Source organism: Podarcis raffonei, chromosome 17 (genome assembly GCF_027172205.1).
Source record: "Podarcis raffonei isolate rPodRaf1 chromosome 17, rPodRaf1.pri, whole genome shotgun sequence".
NCBI lineage: Eukaryota > Metazoa > Chordata > Lepidosauria > Squamata > Lacertidae > Podarcis > Podarcis raffonei.
In genome coordinates, this window is record NC_070618.1 from 32,407,691 (window position 1) to 32,423,272 (window position 15,582).

At 43.7% G+C, this 15,582-nt stretch overlaps 1 protein-coding gene across 2 annotated transcripts; it reads right to left on the reverse strand.

Annotated features, from left to right (window-relative positions):
• Positions 1-661: 661 nt before the first annotated feature.
• On the reverse strand, positions 662-13,578 carry ZNF653 (zinc finger protein 653). 2 transcript variants are annotated; one of them, XR_008328207.1, is made up of 4 exons: positions 13,377-13,578; positions 10,565-10,608; positions 9,544-9,610; positions 662-896 (listed from the first exon to the last, which is right to left on the reverse strand). XR_008328207.1 is itself a non-coding variant. In XM_053371125.1 (3 exons), the coding sequence occupies exons 1-3, from the start codon at positions 10,590-10,592 to the stop codon at positions 719-721; spliced, it is 273 nt and encodes a 90-aa protein (XP_053227100.1). In that variant the 5' UTR covers positions 10,593-10,756; the 3' UTR covers positions 662-718. The 2 variants fall into 2 exon arrangements, 1 of the variants encoding a protein (XP_053227100.1); XM_053371125.1 differs by lacking the exon at positions 13,377-13,578 and having other exon boundaries at positions 10,565-10,756.
• Between the last annotated feature and the right edge of the window lie 2,004 nt (positions 13,579-15,582).

Sequence of the window (15,582 nt, forward strand, 5' to 3'; positions counted from 1 at the left end):
TGTGAATGTGCAAGTAGTAATGGGGCAACTTTTTATCATATGCGGTGGGATTGTAGTAAAATTTTAAAAATTTGGGAAATGATATATAATGAGTTGAGGAAAATGTTCCAGTTAACATTTGTAAAAAAAGCCTGAAGCTTTCTTGTTAGGGATTGTAGGAAAAGACCTGCCAAGGAAATTAAAAAACATTTTCATGTATGCAACAATGGTGGCAAGAGTCTTAATAGCACAAGGATGGAAGAATGGGGAAATCCCGACTAAAGAACTGTGGCAAGAGAAACTGATGGATTATGCGGAATTGGCAAAATTGACACATAAACTACGTGACAAGGATAACTGTGACTTTAAAGAAGAATGGGAACCTTTTAGTACTTAAAGAAACAACAGAATGAACTGGACTCCTTGGCAGGTTTTGAATAAACATTCAGAAACTCTTTATTGGTAATATATCGATAGATAAATTGAGGATCTTTACAACTCTATAACATGCAGAGAATAATATGTGTTGAAAAACTGGAGAAAGGAGCTGAGGGAAGTCTGGGGGTGGGTGGGAGGGTGGTTTTTTTTCTTTTTAGGGGAGGGGAAATGGGGGGAAATGAGGATGATGTATTTTTGATAAATTGTTAATTGTTGAAATTCCTAATAAAAATATTTATTATTATTATTTTTTAAAAGGAACCTGTAATGGGGCATTCAGTAAAGAGGTTCATAGCCAGGATCAGGCAGCTTTGTGATCCGGGTGGCTCTTTAGCTTGTGGAACTTGACGCTGTCCAATTTCTCGAAGCGCTTTCCGCAGTGCTCGCAAGTGAAGTTGTACTGGGCTTCTGAGCTATGCTTCTTCATGTGCCAGTTGAGAGAAGCTCGCTGCCGGCCTTGGTATCCACAGATCTCACACCTGTAGAGAGAAGCCGTCATCACCTCGCTGCATTCAAGAACATGGCAGCAGCAGAGAGCCCACAGGCAAGGCAATATGCCATCACCGCTTGCTGCCAACCTTTCACACTGCATGCACATAGCACCCTTGAAAATCAGAGACTGGGTGTCAACCAGTTACTGTGTCTGACTTCAGGTGTAGCCGAAGAGGGAGCTGTGTCCACAAGAGGGAGCTTTTGCCAGCAGTTTCCATCAAGAGGTGGGACTGTTATCATACCCAGAGACCGTTCTGTGCTGCCTCTCCAAGGCACCTTTAACATTACGTTCTTAACAAGGTTGAAAGGAAACAGCCATTCAGGTTAATTCATTGCTTAAATACAGCCCCAGATTTTAGCTAGCGCTGCCCTTTGTAGAGGGACGCGGGTGGCACTGTGGGTTAAACCACAGAGCCTAGGACTTGCTGATCAGAAGGTCAGCGGTTCGAATCCCTGTGACGGGGTGAGCTCCCGTTGCTCAGTCCCTGCTCCTGCCAACCTAGCAGTTCGAAAACACGTCAAAGTGCAAGTAGATAAATAGGTATCACTCCGGCAGGAAGGTAAACGGTGTTTCCGTGCGCTGCTCTGGTTTGCCGGAAGCGGCTTAGTCATGCTGGCCACATGACCCGGAAGCTGTACGCCGGCTCCCTCGGCCAGTAAAGCAAGATGAGCGCCGCAACCCCAGAGTCGGTCATGACTGGACCTAATGGTCAGGGGTCCCTTTGCCTTTGCCCTTTGTAGAAGGCCATGTGATTGAACTGCAAGCCTCCTCTCAATCAGGCACTTAAGGCACATTTTCCGAATATAATTACGATGTGTTGCCTGTGTTAATATACCGTAATAATGATAATCTATTGGACTCCATTAGGCTTGTATATCTCTATGCTAGAGATGTGGTAAGGACAATGCCTCCTTGAAACATACGCTTGTACAGTCATACCTTGGAAACCGAACGCCTTACGAGTCGAACGTTTTGGCTCCCAAACGCCGCAAACCCGGAAGTGAGTGTTCTGGTTTGCAAACGTTTTTTGGAAGCCAAACATCCATTGCGGCGTCCGACTGCATACAGGAAGCTCTTGCAGTCAATCGGAAGCCACGCCTTGGTTGTTGAACGTTTTCAGAAGTCGAAAGGACTTCCGGAACGGATTCTGTTTGACAACCAAGGTACGACTGTAACGTTTTTTTATATTTACTAAGAAAATACTGAACTGTGCAGAACTATGACTGTGCAGAAAAAGCTAAAACTTTCAGCGTAGAATATTTGTTTGAACTATACACCTATTGTATGGAAATTAAGAACAGGACAACAAAAATAGATTCTACGTGCCCTAATAGTGGCCAGGAGACTGATACTGATGAATTGGAAGAATAAGGATATGATCCCCTTCAGTCAATGGATTGACAATACGACAAAATTCACAACTTATGAACATACTACTTACAGATGCAGACTTTGTTTGTGTAAATATGACAACATTTGGAATGAATTTTTTTAAAATGTAGTAGGCTATTAATATCTACATATGTATTAGGATAATAACATTATGTCTATTTATATAAGAATGTATAGGACTATATTACATTTTATCTTTGTATATTGCTTCTTTCTACACATTTTTGTTCATCCCCCCTCACTTCTTTTCTTTTCTCTGTATCACTTTATTTCTTCATAATTGAAATTCTTTCAATAAATTATTAATACCAAAAGATACTGCAATAATGATTATGTGGTTTGCTCAGGTTTCATTTAGCAATACAGTCGTACCTTGGCAGAGACGTAGGAAGGTCAGGTGGTACCTAGTGCAGAAAATTTCTTGTCACCCCCCGCATACATTTATTTTATTTTATTTTATCGCCTGCAAAAATGGTTTTACGTTATTTCATATTTTCTTACAAAGGAATGTGGATTCTGGGCCTCTGATAACAAGGAGGCGACTGTGGACAGATACTTAAATCTACAGGCTGGATTGTGTTTTGGCTCCACTGAACTGAAATTTCAGCCTTCACGCCATAAGAAAACGGCCAAGTAAACAGTTATTTTCATGGAGGAAGGTCAAGATATTAACTGATATGCATGAAATTTCAGATATAGCTGTATAATCACTAGTGTAGTAAGATAAGACCTTTGGAGCAGGCATTTAAAAAAAAAAAGTTTGTTATGAACCGCCCTAGTAGGGCAGTAATTGCTAATTTGTCACCCCCCTCCATGATGGCACCCAGGGCAGACCACCCCCCGCCCTCTCCTATGCCCCTGTACCTGTGTTCTCGAACAGAATCCATGCCGGAACTCCGTTTGACTTTTGAAAATGTTCAAAAACCAAACCACGGCTTCCAATTGGCTGCAGGAGCTTCCTGCACTCAACTGGAAGCCACATCGGATGTTTGGGTTCCAAAGAACATTCGCAAACCAGAACACTCACTTCTGGATTTGCTGCATTCAGGAGCCAAAACATTCGAGTTGCAAGGTGTTCGCAAACCAAGGCACAACTGTAATATATTTTTTTTTAAAATATATTGAATGTCCTCTACAAGGGACCAGAAACTCAAACCCATCTTGCAACAATGCCCCATTCTCCACCTTGTTAGGATTTACTCTGGCCCTTCAAGCCCTAGATGCAGTGCTGCTGCATAATCACACTTGTGGTGCTATGAGACCACTATACAGCTGCTGCTACTCGCCCCCATCACCTCACAGGGATAAGACACACAACAAAACAACAACAACAACAACAACAACAATTTATTTATACCCTGCCCATCTGGCTTGGTTTCCCCAGCCACTCTGGGCAGCTTCCAACAAAAGATTAAAAATACACTAAAGCATCAGTCATTAAAAACTTCCCTAAACAGGGCTGCCTTCAGATGTCTTCTAAAAGTCAGATAATTGTTTATTTTCTTGACATCTGGTGGGAGGGCGTTCCACAGGGCGGGCGCCACTACTAAGAAGGCCCCATTAGCTAAAGTGTTGCTTCAGGTTAAGAACAGTTTCAGTTTAAGAACGGACCTCCGGAACAAATTAAGTACTTAACCCGAGGTAACACTGTGTAGCTAATAAAGCAGCCAATACAGTCAGAAAACACTTTTCACAATCTTGATGGAAAATTCACTGAAATAAAAAACCCCGGGTGCTGCCACATTTAAAACACTTTTGGAATTCCACAATTAAAAACAGTTGGCTGCATGTGGCAGTGATTAGTAGAAATTTATTTCTTTTCATGGGTACAGCTAGTAGCCTTTAGGTCACAGAAGGAGGTGTCAGATCTCCCAACACTCACCAATGTCACACTCATTCTCAGAGTCACTGAGTGGCTTAAGAGGTGAGCACAGGTCCTGGAAACAGGCCCTGCTTCACACTGCCACACAGCTGTTGTGTACATCTCAAAGGTGGGGTCCAGCTCTGAGAGATGGGGCTCACAGGGACAGCGGTTTTTGTGGTCTCCGTACCAGATTACTATGTTGTTCAAGCAGTTCACATTCCGCCTTCTTGCTTGTGACACGGGAAGCGGGTTAGGGAGGAGAAGAAGAACATAAGTTTGTGAAATATACTCAGAGTCGAGTGTGGATTTTATGCTCTTTATTCAGCTCATAGTGGTGAGGAGGAATGAAAGTCCCCTCAAAGTATCTGCTTTCTATACATTATTTACACAATGGGCTGCACGTGATTGGCTAATTCCAGAATTCTCCTGTAGGCCAATCAGGTTGTGGATTCACTTCCATCTGGAGCTGGATTGGGTGGCTCCTGCAGACCAATCATACTGCTGCATTGTTCTAGGACCAATCAGACTGCTGCATTTTGGATCCTATTCAACTCAGTACATAACAGTTTGAGAAGCAGAGAACAGAAGGTCCCTTCAAACAATTGAAATAAAAAGCTTACAACACCAACCCCTGAAGAAAGAATCCAGCAGTCACCCACGTAATATTTGTTAAATACTCATTCATTTTATATGCAAGGAAGGCTATAAGGAGCCCTAAGAAAGTCATTTTAATTCAAATAAATTAGAATCATAGAATCATAGAGTTGGAAGAGACCACAAGGGCCATCGAGTCCAACCCCCTGCCAAGCAGGAAACACCATCAGAGCACTCCTGACATATGGTTGTCAAGCCTCTGCTTAAAGACCTCGAAAGAAGGAGACTCCACCACACTCCTTGGCAGCAAATTCCACTGTCGAACAGCTCTTACTGTCAGGAAGTTCTTCCTAATGTTTAGGTGGAATCTTCTTTCTTGTAGTTTGGATCCATTGCTCCGTGTCCGCTTCTCTGGAGCAGCAGAAAACAACCTTTCTCCCTCCTCTATGTGACATCCTTTTATATATTTGAACATGGCTATCATATCACCCCTTAACCTCCTCTTCTCCAGGCTGGACACAGTACTCCAGGTGAGGTCTGACCAGAGCAGAATACAGTGGCACTATTACTTCCCTTGATCTAGATGCTATACTCCTATTGATGCAGCCCAGAATTGCATTGGCTTTTTTAACTTCAAAGATGCTGAGACTTACATGTTCACCTGTCAGGGGACTGCCATCAGAACAGGGGAGGGAGGCAGGGGGCCCGCTGGGATACAGAGAGCCTCCAAAACTCCTGAGGAGCAGTTCCACTTCCAGCGGTGGAAAAAGCCACACCTCCAGTGGAGAAGAGAGGGAAGGGGCCAGCCAAGTGAGGAAAGGGCTCAAGGAGGCTGCTGAGAGCCCCAGCGCCTCACCTCACCAGGCTGGCCAGGAGGGACGCACGCCACTTCCATCACCCAGCTTGCACAGAGGCGTGAAACGCAAGGAGGGGAGGAGGAGGTTTGGGGTGCCAAAGTTCTTATGTTGGGGGAGAAGCCGGAAGGGGCCACTCCCGAATTCTGCAAGTGACCGAGACGGTCATGAACTTGGTAGATCTGCACTGTAAATAGTTTGCACAATAAAACCTGTAAAAGCCAGGTCGGAGTCCTGTCTGGTTACTCACCAGCAACCACCAGCAGCACCTGACATCACCTGTGATGGCCTGGGAATCTGATTCAGAGGCTGAATCCGAGGAATCCCAGCCTGCACAGGAGTCCCCACCTCCAGGGTCGGCTGAGCCAGGGCAGGGGCTTGAATCTGAAGGGCCCTCACCTGTGATGGATCCTCAGGAGCAGACACCAGCTGAATCCGCTCTGGCTCCGGAGGTGATCGAGGATCCATTGCCTGCAGGTGCTCCACTCTCAGCCCCATCAGGGGAAGCTGAGGTTGCCTCTGGGTCCAGTAACCCTCCAGCCTCTCCTGAGCTGCAGAGGCTCAGGGCAGAGAGGTGGAAGGAACTATGTTCTCTCAGGAGGAGTGCTCACCTTAAGGCCAGGAGAGGCGAGTCACCTGTGGGCCGGGACCGCCCCTGGCCTCAGAGGAGATAAAGGCCAGTCAGCCTAATCCCAGGTTGCGGGAGCAACATCGTTGGAAACCTGTTCCTGCCGGCACCCTGACCTGCTCTTCTGGAGTTCCTGACCATGCCCGGCTCCTTGCCTTGGACCCCGCTTTGCCCTTGACGGACAGTCTCCAGACCCTTGACCCAGGACCGGACTCAGACCACGCCGCACGGTAACACGCCCCCCCCCCCCGGGACCAGCACATCACCTCTTGAACATGAAGCTTTTAAAATAATATAACTGAACACCACATCAAAATACCAGTTTATTACCATACCACAGGCTGCACTGTTAATGACAATAAAATGTGGGTGCCTATAGGCACCTCTGTGAGATATTTCCATATCACAGGCAGCAGTAGCGGCTAAGCCAAGACATGCTCCTTGGTCTCCCTTGCAACATTAGCAGTCTTGGAGGAACAAGTACAGTTATACCTTGGAAGTCAAATGGAATCCGTTCTGGAAGTCCATTCAACTTCCAAAACTTTCGAAAAACAAATCACGGTTTCTGATTGGCTGCAGGAAGCTGCGGAAGCTCCGTCAGAAGTTCGGCTTCCAAAAATAGTTGCAAACTGGAAGGAACAGTCATTTCTGGGTTTGCGACATTCGGGAGCCAAAACAATACGATACGATAATCTTTATTGTCATTGTCCCATACAGAACAACAAAATTGGAAAAAAACTACATCAGACATTCAAAAACCAACAAGCCTCCTTTCCCAGCTATCCCAGCCCCTAAAAACTCTGATACCCCATAATTAAATACAATATACTCCCACAGAGACTACCTTACACTGTGTTTAAAACCAAAATCGCATTTGGATAAAAACAGCTTCTCAGGTGGCTAGTCCTAGTCTTTATAACCCTGTACCTTCTTCCAGAAGGCAGAAGCTGAGAGAGATCATTTCCGGGGTGCGCACTATCCTGCACTATCTCTGCAGCTTTCTTATGACACCTGGAAGCATAGATTTGATCCAAGGTAGGGAGAGTGCACCCAATTATTCTCTCCGCAGTCTTTACAACCTGGACAGTATTGTTTTTTCCCTGACCGTGGAGCTCCCAAACCACACACAGACCATAAGTTAATGTACTCTCAACAGTACAATGGTAAAATGCCATCAACAGGTCCTTTGAGGGATTATTTTTCCAGAGGATTCTCAGAAAATATAACCTCTGCTGTACTCTCTTCATCAGGTCTTTACTGTTTTCTCCCCAGGTTAGGTCATACAGTAATACCTCCGCAAAACATTCAGGAACTAAGCTGTTCAAAAACCAAGGTACAGTTGTACCTTGTTTTGCAACCGGGATCTGTTCCGGAGCCCCGGCCGCTAGCCGAAAAGGACACAGGGCAAAGAGATTTAGGGCTTCTGCGCATGCGCGAGCAGCAAACCCGGAAGTAACCCGTTCCTGTATGAAATATACTCAGAGTCGCAAAGTGATTTCATGCTCTTTATTCAGCTCATAGTGGTGAGGAGGAATGAATGAAAGTCCCCTCAAAGTATCTGCTTTATATACATTATTTACACAATGGGCTGCACATGATTGGCTAATTCCGGAATTCTACTGTAAGCCAATCAGGTTGTGGATTCACTTCTATCTGGAGCATGATTGGGTAGTTACTGCCAACCAATCATACTGCTGCGTTGTTCTAGGACCAATCAGACTGCTGCATTCTGAATCCTATTGTTCTAGGACCAATCAGACTGCTGCCTTTTGGATCCTATTGTTCTAGGACCAATCAGACTGCTGCAGTTTGGATCCTATTCAACTCAATACATAACACTGTACTTCCGGGTTTGCCGCGGATGTTCGCCAGAATGGACGCTAGTCAAGGCGGGCGTTTGTGGAGGTGTTACTGTATGACTGTAAAGCTAGACAAGCACCTCAACAATATGTTGGAGTGCACATCTCTAGTTGCACATCTCTGGTTACAAACGTGAATCCTCTGTGAAATACTTCCTGTGGCCATCTCTGTCTGAAGGCTACACAAACTTAATGGGAATGAGAGAAATTCCCTGAAGGCTGCAGCGTTTGACAGAAGGAGCCACATGTCATGGCCTGATTAACAAGACATTCCTCCCTTTAACAGAAAGCTAAATACAGTGGTACCTTGGGTTACATACGCTTCAGGTTACAGACGCTTCAGGTTACAGACTCCGCTAACCCAGAAACAGTGCTTCAGGTTAAGAACTTTGCTTCAGGATGAGAACAGAAATCGTGCTGCAGCGGCGCTGCGGCAGCAGGAGGCCCCATTAGCTAAAGCGGTGCTTCAGGTTAAGAACAGTTTCAGGTTAAGAACGGACCTCTGGAACGAATTAAGTACTTAACCCGAGGTACCACTGTACTTCATCATCCTGCCAAACTCTGTATATCAGCACTTCTCTCAATAATAACCCATTTTGCTGTCAAGCGCAAATCATTATACAGAGAACTAGATGCCATCTACCACCCCACAGTTAACTATTGGCAAACAACTCAAAGGTCTAGAATACAGACTTCAAGCTTTCGTAAATGAATAAAGGAAATACCTACTCCTTTTGGTTTCCATGGTAATTTTGAAGCATGAGAACAATGTGCCAAGCTATCTTTAGGGCAAATAAAAGGTCTAATGCAGTATTTCTCAAACCACACAATTTGCTATGGCCAATTCATGGCATTAGAACAATTTTTTTAATTTTTGTTTTTAAATAAAGAAGAACCACACAATTTTAGGATTCGAACATCAGCTAATGTGCCACATTTTTTATCTATTTCTGCTTGGCATTTGCCTCTTTAACATTAGACATATTAATTACCAGTAATGTAAAATATAAAGAGATATTTGTCAAGCATATTCGCCTCAAATTATTTTTGAAATTTTTATACAGCCATCATCTACTATAATCAGAGAAGACTCAAAGCAGGCACATTCTGTTTCAATTTTTAAATGTCTGCAGAAAACCTTTCTAATCTGTCAGGCCAATGTAGGCCTACTGTTAAATATATCTTTCCGCAATAGTTGGCTGATTTCTGATTTTAACATTTTTATGTGGTTTTTATTCTGTCACTTTACATACAATTGTTGTGAACTGCTCTGATTTCTTCTATGAATCCTTGGTTCTCAAACACAATCCGTTCTGGAAGTCCGTTTGATTTCCAAAATGTTCAAAAACCAAGGGGTGGCTTCTGATTGGCCCCAGAAACAATGCCGACAGCCGAAATAGATGTTCAGCTTCCGAAAAACGGTCTCAAATCAGAACACTTACTTTTGGTTTTGTGGCGTCCAGGAACCGATTTGTTCATCAACTAAACTGTTCAGGAACCAAGGTACCACTGTATATAAATATATATTATAAATAAATTATATGCCTACAAGCAGGAACAGTTAAACAGAAGGGGGCATTACACACTGAAAATGTAGCTACCGTATTTCTATCTCAGTGTCAACTTTATGCTATTAAACAGAGGTGGACAAATGTTATAGAGCAAAGTGGATTATTGATCATAATATACCACCCAACTCCTTGGCTTCTTTTATTGGATCATGTAAAGGACCTTATAGCCAAGAAGGATACATGTTTGGGGTTTTGAGTTCAGTGAGCAAAAACACAGATTATGGGAAATACTAACATCCCAACAAAAACATAACACTATGGGAAATATAAACAGCATCGCTTAACAAAACTAAAAAATGCAATTTGGTTCAAAGCGGGGAAATTCTGAATTTTCATTTTATTTTTGAAAACTGGAAGCCATCTATCAATGGGAAATATTCTATGTAAACCTACCTACTGAAATTAGTGAACCTACTCACTCATGTTCATTAATTTCAATGGGCGAGTAAAACTTCATTGAGCGCCAGCCAATAGAGGAATCTGCAAGCGCATGTAAAGCATGATTCTATGCTGGTTCAGTGAAATTTACTCTGTTAAGAAATACTATCAGAATTCATTTCTTTGATTTCTTTTTGGAATTTTGTATCTGTCATTTGCAGAGTTTACTGCAGTAACAAGTAACTGAAAGTAAGAACTCATTGCAATTCACTAGCTTCTGACACTGGCACACACTTGTGCTCAACAAGTTGCATTTTCCCTGCTCAGGACTTCCAAGTTTTGTAATCCTCAAGTTTCAACCTGTCACCAGACACCCTTGACCAGCAAGTAGCACGGGCTCCAAACAGTGGGCTAGACATGCCTGCAGTCATTCGTTTCTGTTCTTTGCTCAGAAAACAGTTCAGCCAATGTAACAGAGCAAGCAAAACACACCACTACAAACAAATTTACATACTTTTCTTCCTTTGTGGCTCATAAGGCATCTGCTCCCAAAGCTTCCTGAAAGAAAAAATAATAGCCTATCACACCACATGCACTCAGAATCTGAGAAGTGGATACCATTATTTGTTTTTAAAAGAAAGCCGAATCGAAAGAAGATGATTTTCAAATGGTCCCAAGCAAGATAAATGAGACTCTGAAGATTAGATAGATAGATAGATAGATAGATGGATAGATGATATAGATATAGATATAGATATAGATATAGATATAGATATAGATATAGATATAGATATAGATAGTTTATTTATTAATTAAATTTACCAATTTAATTAATAAATAAACTATCTATATCTATATTGCCCTTCATCCAAAGGCCACAAGGCAGTTTACAACATAAAAATACAAAATGAGAACACAAAATACACAATAAACCAAAAACAAACCAGTAGCACCCCTCCCTAACACATAAGAGTCAGTTCACTCTTCAGTCCCTCTCAGGAAGTCAAGAGCTAAAGTACGACAAAATTCAATCATCTTAATCATGTTTCCTCAGCCACAGAAATCACTACCACTGGGAAACTGAGGATCCCATCAAGAACACCAACAAATGCATTGATTTCTTAATCATAATGATGACCTCTTAACATCTAAGCTCAGATGAATACTATGAAATGTGATTTCTGGTCTCTTAATGCAGAGAAATACAGTGGCTGTCTCAAGCTTTCTGTTTGAGATTTCTGAAAATCTTGAGGGTTTTTAAAAAAAGTTTTACATTAGGCAATTGCCTGTGTTGATTCTGTTAAATCTTTCTCTAATAGTGTTCACCATAGTAAAGGTAAAGGGACCCCTGACCGTTAGGTCCAGTCATGACCAACTCGCTATTGTGATAACTTGGCTGTGGAACCAAACGGATATTGAAAAAGCTGCCTCTCATCACTTCAGAAGTTCACAGAACACTGTGATGGACAAATGCTCACCCTTCACTCCAAGACCATTCCTGAGTTTCATCTTATCCTCACCACCTGTCCAGTATATATGAAGTCACTAGCTATGGTTAAAAGGAAGTTTGATATCAATAGACCTAGTTTTGAGTAGCAAGAAGAGTAACCCTTCCATATATCTCCTTTGCCTGATCCTTCAAAGGTGCAAGACTATGATCATATGCACATTTACTCAGAAATACCATCTCTGAAGGGGCTTACTCCTGTTTTTGTTGTGATTGTCTGCAAGGTTTTAATTGTTCTTGTTGGTATCCATCTGTCTTGAGAGACAATGGAGTGCACCTGGGTGCGGGGAGTCAAACTGTGGCGTTAGTGACACCAAAGTGACCAGGGGAGTATGTATGGAGGTCCTAGGCTCCCTCTTGGCCTTGCTGATGTGGTCCAAAGGAAAGCAGAGCAATATGCTTAGCACCAGTTGGCGGCAGAAGTTACCGGAAGTAGACATACAAGGCGCCGGCCAACTGTCTTAGGGACTCCACTCTGGGTTCACACCTTAGCCTTTCCTTCTCTCGAAGACATCTCGCAAGGCAGTGGAGCCTTGGGATCAGAGTTTTCTTTCTCCCCAGATGGGCTACCTTCCTGGGTTGACGAGGCCCATCTTTCCCTCACGCCCCTCTACAGCATATCCAGAAGCCACCTTTTTGAGCACGGCCCCCACTCTTGGTTTCGTCCGCTCCATCTGCTGGAGCTGTCTTCACATGCAGTGGGACTGCATAACACAGGGTTTGAGGCCCATTGGCTACCCTCACCCAGTTTAGCTGGCCAGTTGAAGCCATTTCCCACGGTGTGGCTGCTGTCACATGCTGATAGTTTCTGGCAGTCACAGGTGAGAGCTGAGTGGAAGGTGGGGACCAAAGGTGGACAAACTACCGCAGAAGGAGCACGACGTTTGTGTCCCCCCCCTCACTGTGTATTATCCCTCCCCATATACCCCAATTTGATGATTTAATAGATCTCATGGATATATTAATGTGTGTTTTTTTTAAAAAAAGGTTAGGTGGCTATTTTTCTATGTTTTACCTGTTCTTATTTTAACCTGTATGCCGACTCGAGTCCCGCATCAAGGAAAGAAAAGGCAGGCTCACATTCCTCCCCTTGTGTAGAATGTGAGGTGAAATAAATATCTAAATAAATACCCACATTCCTCCCTTCGGAAAGATTGTGTGTGTGAGAGAGAAAGGACGAGCTCCTTGGAGCAGACTGAGACCGGCCACCTTCCCTCTATAAATCATTTAATGTGTCCACATGAATAGAAGTTATTAATATTGCATCAGTTGTATAAGGGATTATTATTTTGACTGTAATGTAACTGAAATGAATAAGATTTTGGAACGCAGAAATAAATAAAACCATCAAGCCATCAAATCTAGCACGTGGGAGGGGGCACCTAAATTATATAATTTGGTATTTGAAAGATTGGCATTAGTAACTGTATTATAATTTGGTATTGTTATAATGAGGATATTATTGGACTGTACAGGTAATTGAAAATAAATAAAAATTATTACCGTACTTTTCTGTGTATAAGACTAGGTGTTTTTACTTTAAAATTATGTGAAAAACTGTGGGTCATCTTATACATGGATAGTGAATGGTGAGGATTTCTTAAATTGGAGTCCCTAAAAATTGGGGGTGTCTTATACATCGGGGCGTGTTATACACGAAAAAAATACAGTATATATATATATATAAAAGAGTGACAAGCTACCTTCCACCAGCATTTAATGGCATTACATCACAGCAGGAGCAACGGCGGCTGCCTCTGCTGCCAGCTGCGCAATGGGTGAAGGAACCCTGTGCCCCGTTCTCCCTGCCGATTCTCACCCGTGGCGCCCGGTCGGCTGCTCCCGTTCCAGTCCCAGCAAGTAAGCGGCCAGCTTGGCATCGCTCCAGCCGCTGCACTGCCTCAGGTTCAACCAGGGCCCGTGGGACTCGCCCAGGTAGACCCACCGCACATCGGATTTCTTCCGGGACTCGAGGCGGCGCCAGGCTCAGTCAGACTCGGTGAGCCACGGCCTACCCCGGGCCTTCTGGCCACCCTGAGCCACTTCTCCATCTCCGGAAGCAGTTTCATCCTCTTCCTCCTTGGGTTTCCTGCCATCACCGCCCTCCTCGCCCGTGGCCAGGCCATGCTCAGAGTCGCTCATCTCTGCCCGGTAGCTAAGGAGCCCCGTTGTCATGGAACGGGCCTTGGCACATTTTGATGGCGTCACCGCCAAGGTGACCAACCGCTCACGCTCTTCCGCTTCCGGGTTCCCAAACAGAGGCAGAGAAACAGGTGGGGAGTTAATTCGTACAGTATGTAAGCCTCCTCGAGTCCCGTCAGGGAAAAAGGCGGGGTATTTAGTAGTCACAACAAAAACCATAAAAATGAAAATAGCAGCTGGATTTCGAATGTGTGTGTGTGTCAAGGTTTGTTATTTTTTAAACTATCATGGGCAGCAGTTTGCTGCCTTTTTAAACATTAGGGCACTGGTTCTCATTTTTTCTTTCTTTGGGCCACACTTTTGGGGGGGGGGTGTGGAATTGTTCTCACCCACCTATTCTTTTATTAAAAAGAAACACAAAGGAAAAGGAACAACTCATAGCAGTGCTTGATTTGTAACATTGAACACTGGTGTAGAAAAATAGCTAAAGAAGCTGGAAACCAAGACCAAACGAACCAAATGAAGACAACCTACAAGATAAAGAAAACAATGCCCGACCTGAAGAATTTGGAGCAAATGATTCAGCAGAGGAAACACAGCCCAGAATAACTAAGGATATAGTACAAGAATACTTGGCTAGTTTAGATGTATTCAAGTCTCCAGGGCCAGATGAACTGCATCCAAGAGTATTAAAAGAACTGGCAGATGTGATCTCAGAACCACTGGCAGTCATCTTTGAGAATTCCTGGAGAACAGGTGAAGTCCCGGCAGACTGGAGGAGGGCAAATGTTGTCCCTATTTTCAAAAAGGGGAAAAGAGAGGACCCAAATAATTACCGCCCAGTCAGTCTGACATCAATACCAGGGAAGATTCTGGAGCAGATCATTAAGCAAACAGTCTGTGAGCACCTAGAAAGGAATGCTGTGATCACCAATAGTCAGCATGGATTTCTGAAAAATAAGTCATGTCAGACTAACCTGATCTCGTTTTTTGACAGAATTACAAGCTTGGTAGATGAAGGGAACACAGTGGATGTAGCCTACCTTGATCTCAGCAAGGCATTTGACAAGGTGCCCCATGATATTCTTGTAAAGAAGCTGGTAAAATGCGGTCTTGACTATGCTACCACTCAGTGGATTTGTAACTGGCTGACTGACCGAACCCAAAGGGTGCTCATCAATGGTTCCTCTTCATCCTGGAGAAGAGTGACTAGTGGGGTGCCACAGGGTTCTGTCTTGGGCCCGGTCTTATTCAACATCTTTATCAACGACTTGGATGATGGACTCAAGGGCATCCTGATCAAATTTGCAGATGACACCAAACTGGGAGGGGTGGCTAACACCCCAGAGGACAGGATCACACTTCAAAACGACCTTGACAGATTAAAGAACTGGGCCAAAACAAACAAGATGAATTTTAACAGGGAGAAATGTAAAGTATTGCACTTGGGCAAAAAAAATGAGAGGCACAAATACAAGATGGGTGACACCTGGCTTGAGAGCAGTACATGTGAAAAGGATCTAGGAGTCTTGGTTGACCACAAACTTGACATGAGCCAACAGTGTGACGCGGCAGCTAAAAAAGCCAATGCAATTCTGGGCTGCATCAATAGGAGTATAGCATCTAGATCAAGGGAAGTAATAGTGCCACTGTATTCTGCTCTGGTCAGACCTCACCTGGAGTACTGTGTCCAGTTCTGGGCACCACAGTTCAAGAAGGACACTGACAAACTGGAATGTGTCCAGAGGAGGGCAACCAAAATGGTCAAAGGCCTGGAAACAATGCCTTATGAGGAACGGCTAAGGGAGCTGGGCATGTTTAGCCTGGAGAAGAGGAGGTTAAGGGGTGATATGATAGCCATGTTCAAATATATAAAAGGATGT

Excerpts from the sequence above, each read along its gene's own strand:
- ZNF653 (XM_053371125.1), bottom strand. The coding sequence starts at position 10,592 with ATGCCTTATGAGCCACAAAGGAAGAAAA. Across the intron at positions 9,611-10,564 it reads TGAGCCACAAAGGAAGAAAA|TGGTACCTTGGTTCCTGAAC; the intron begins GTATGTAAATTT and ends ATTTATATACAG. Across the intron at positions 897-9,543 it reads TGGACGCCACAAAACCAAAA|GTGTGAGATCTGTGGATACC; the intron begins GTAAGTGTTCTG and ends TTCTCTCTACAG.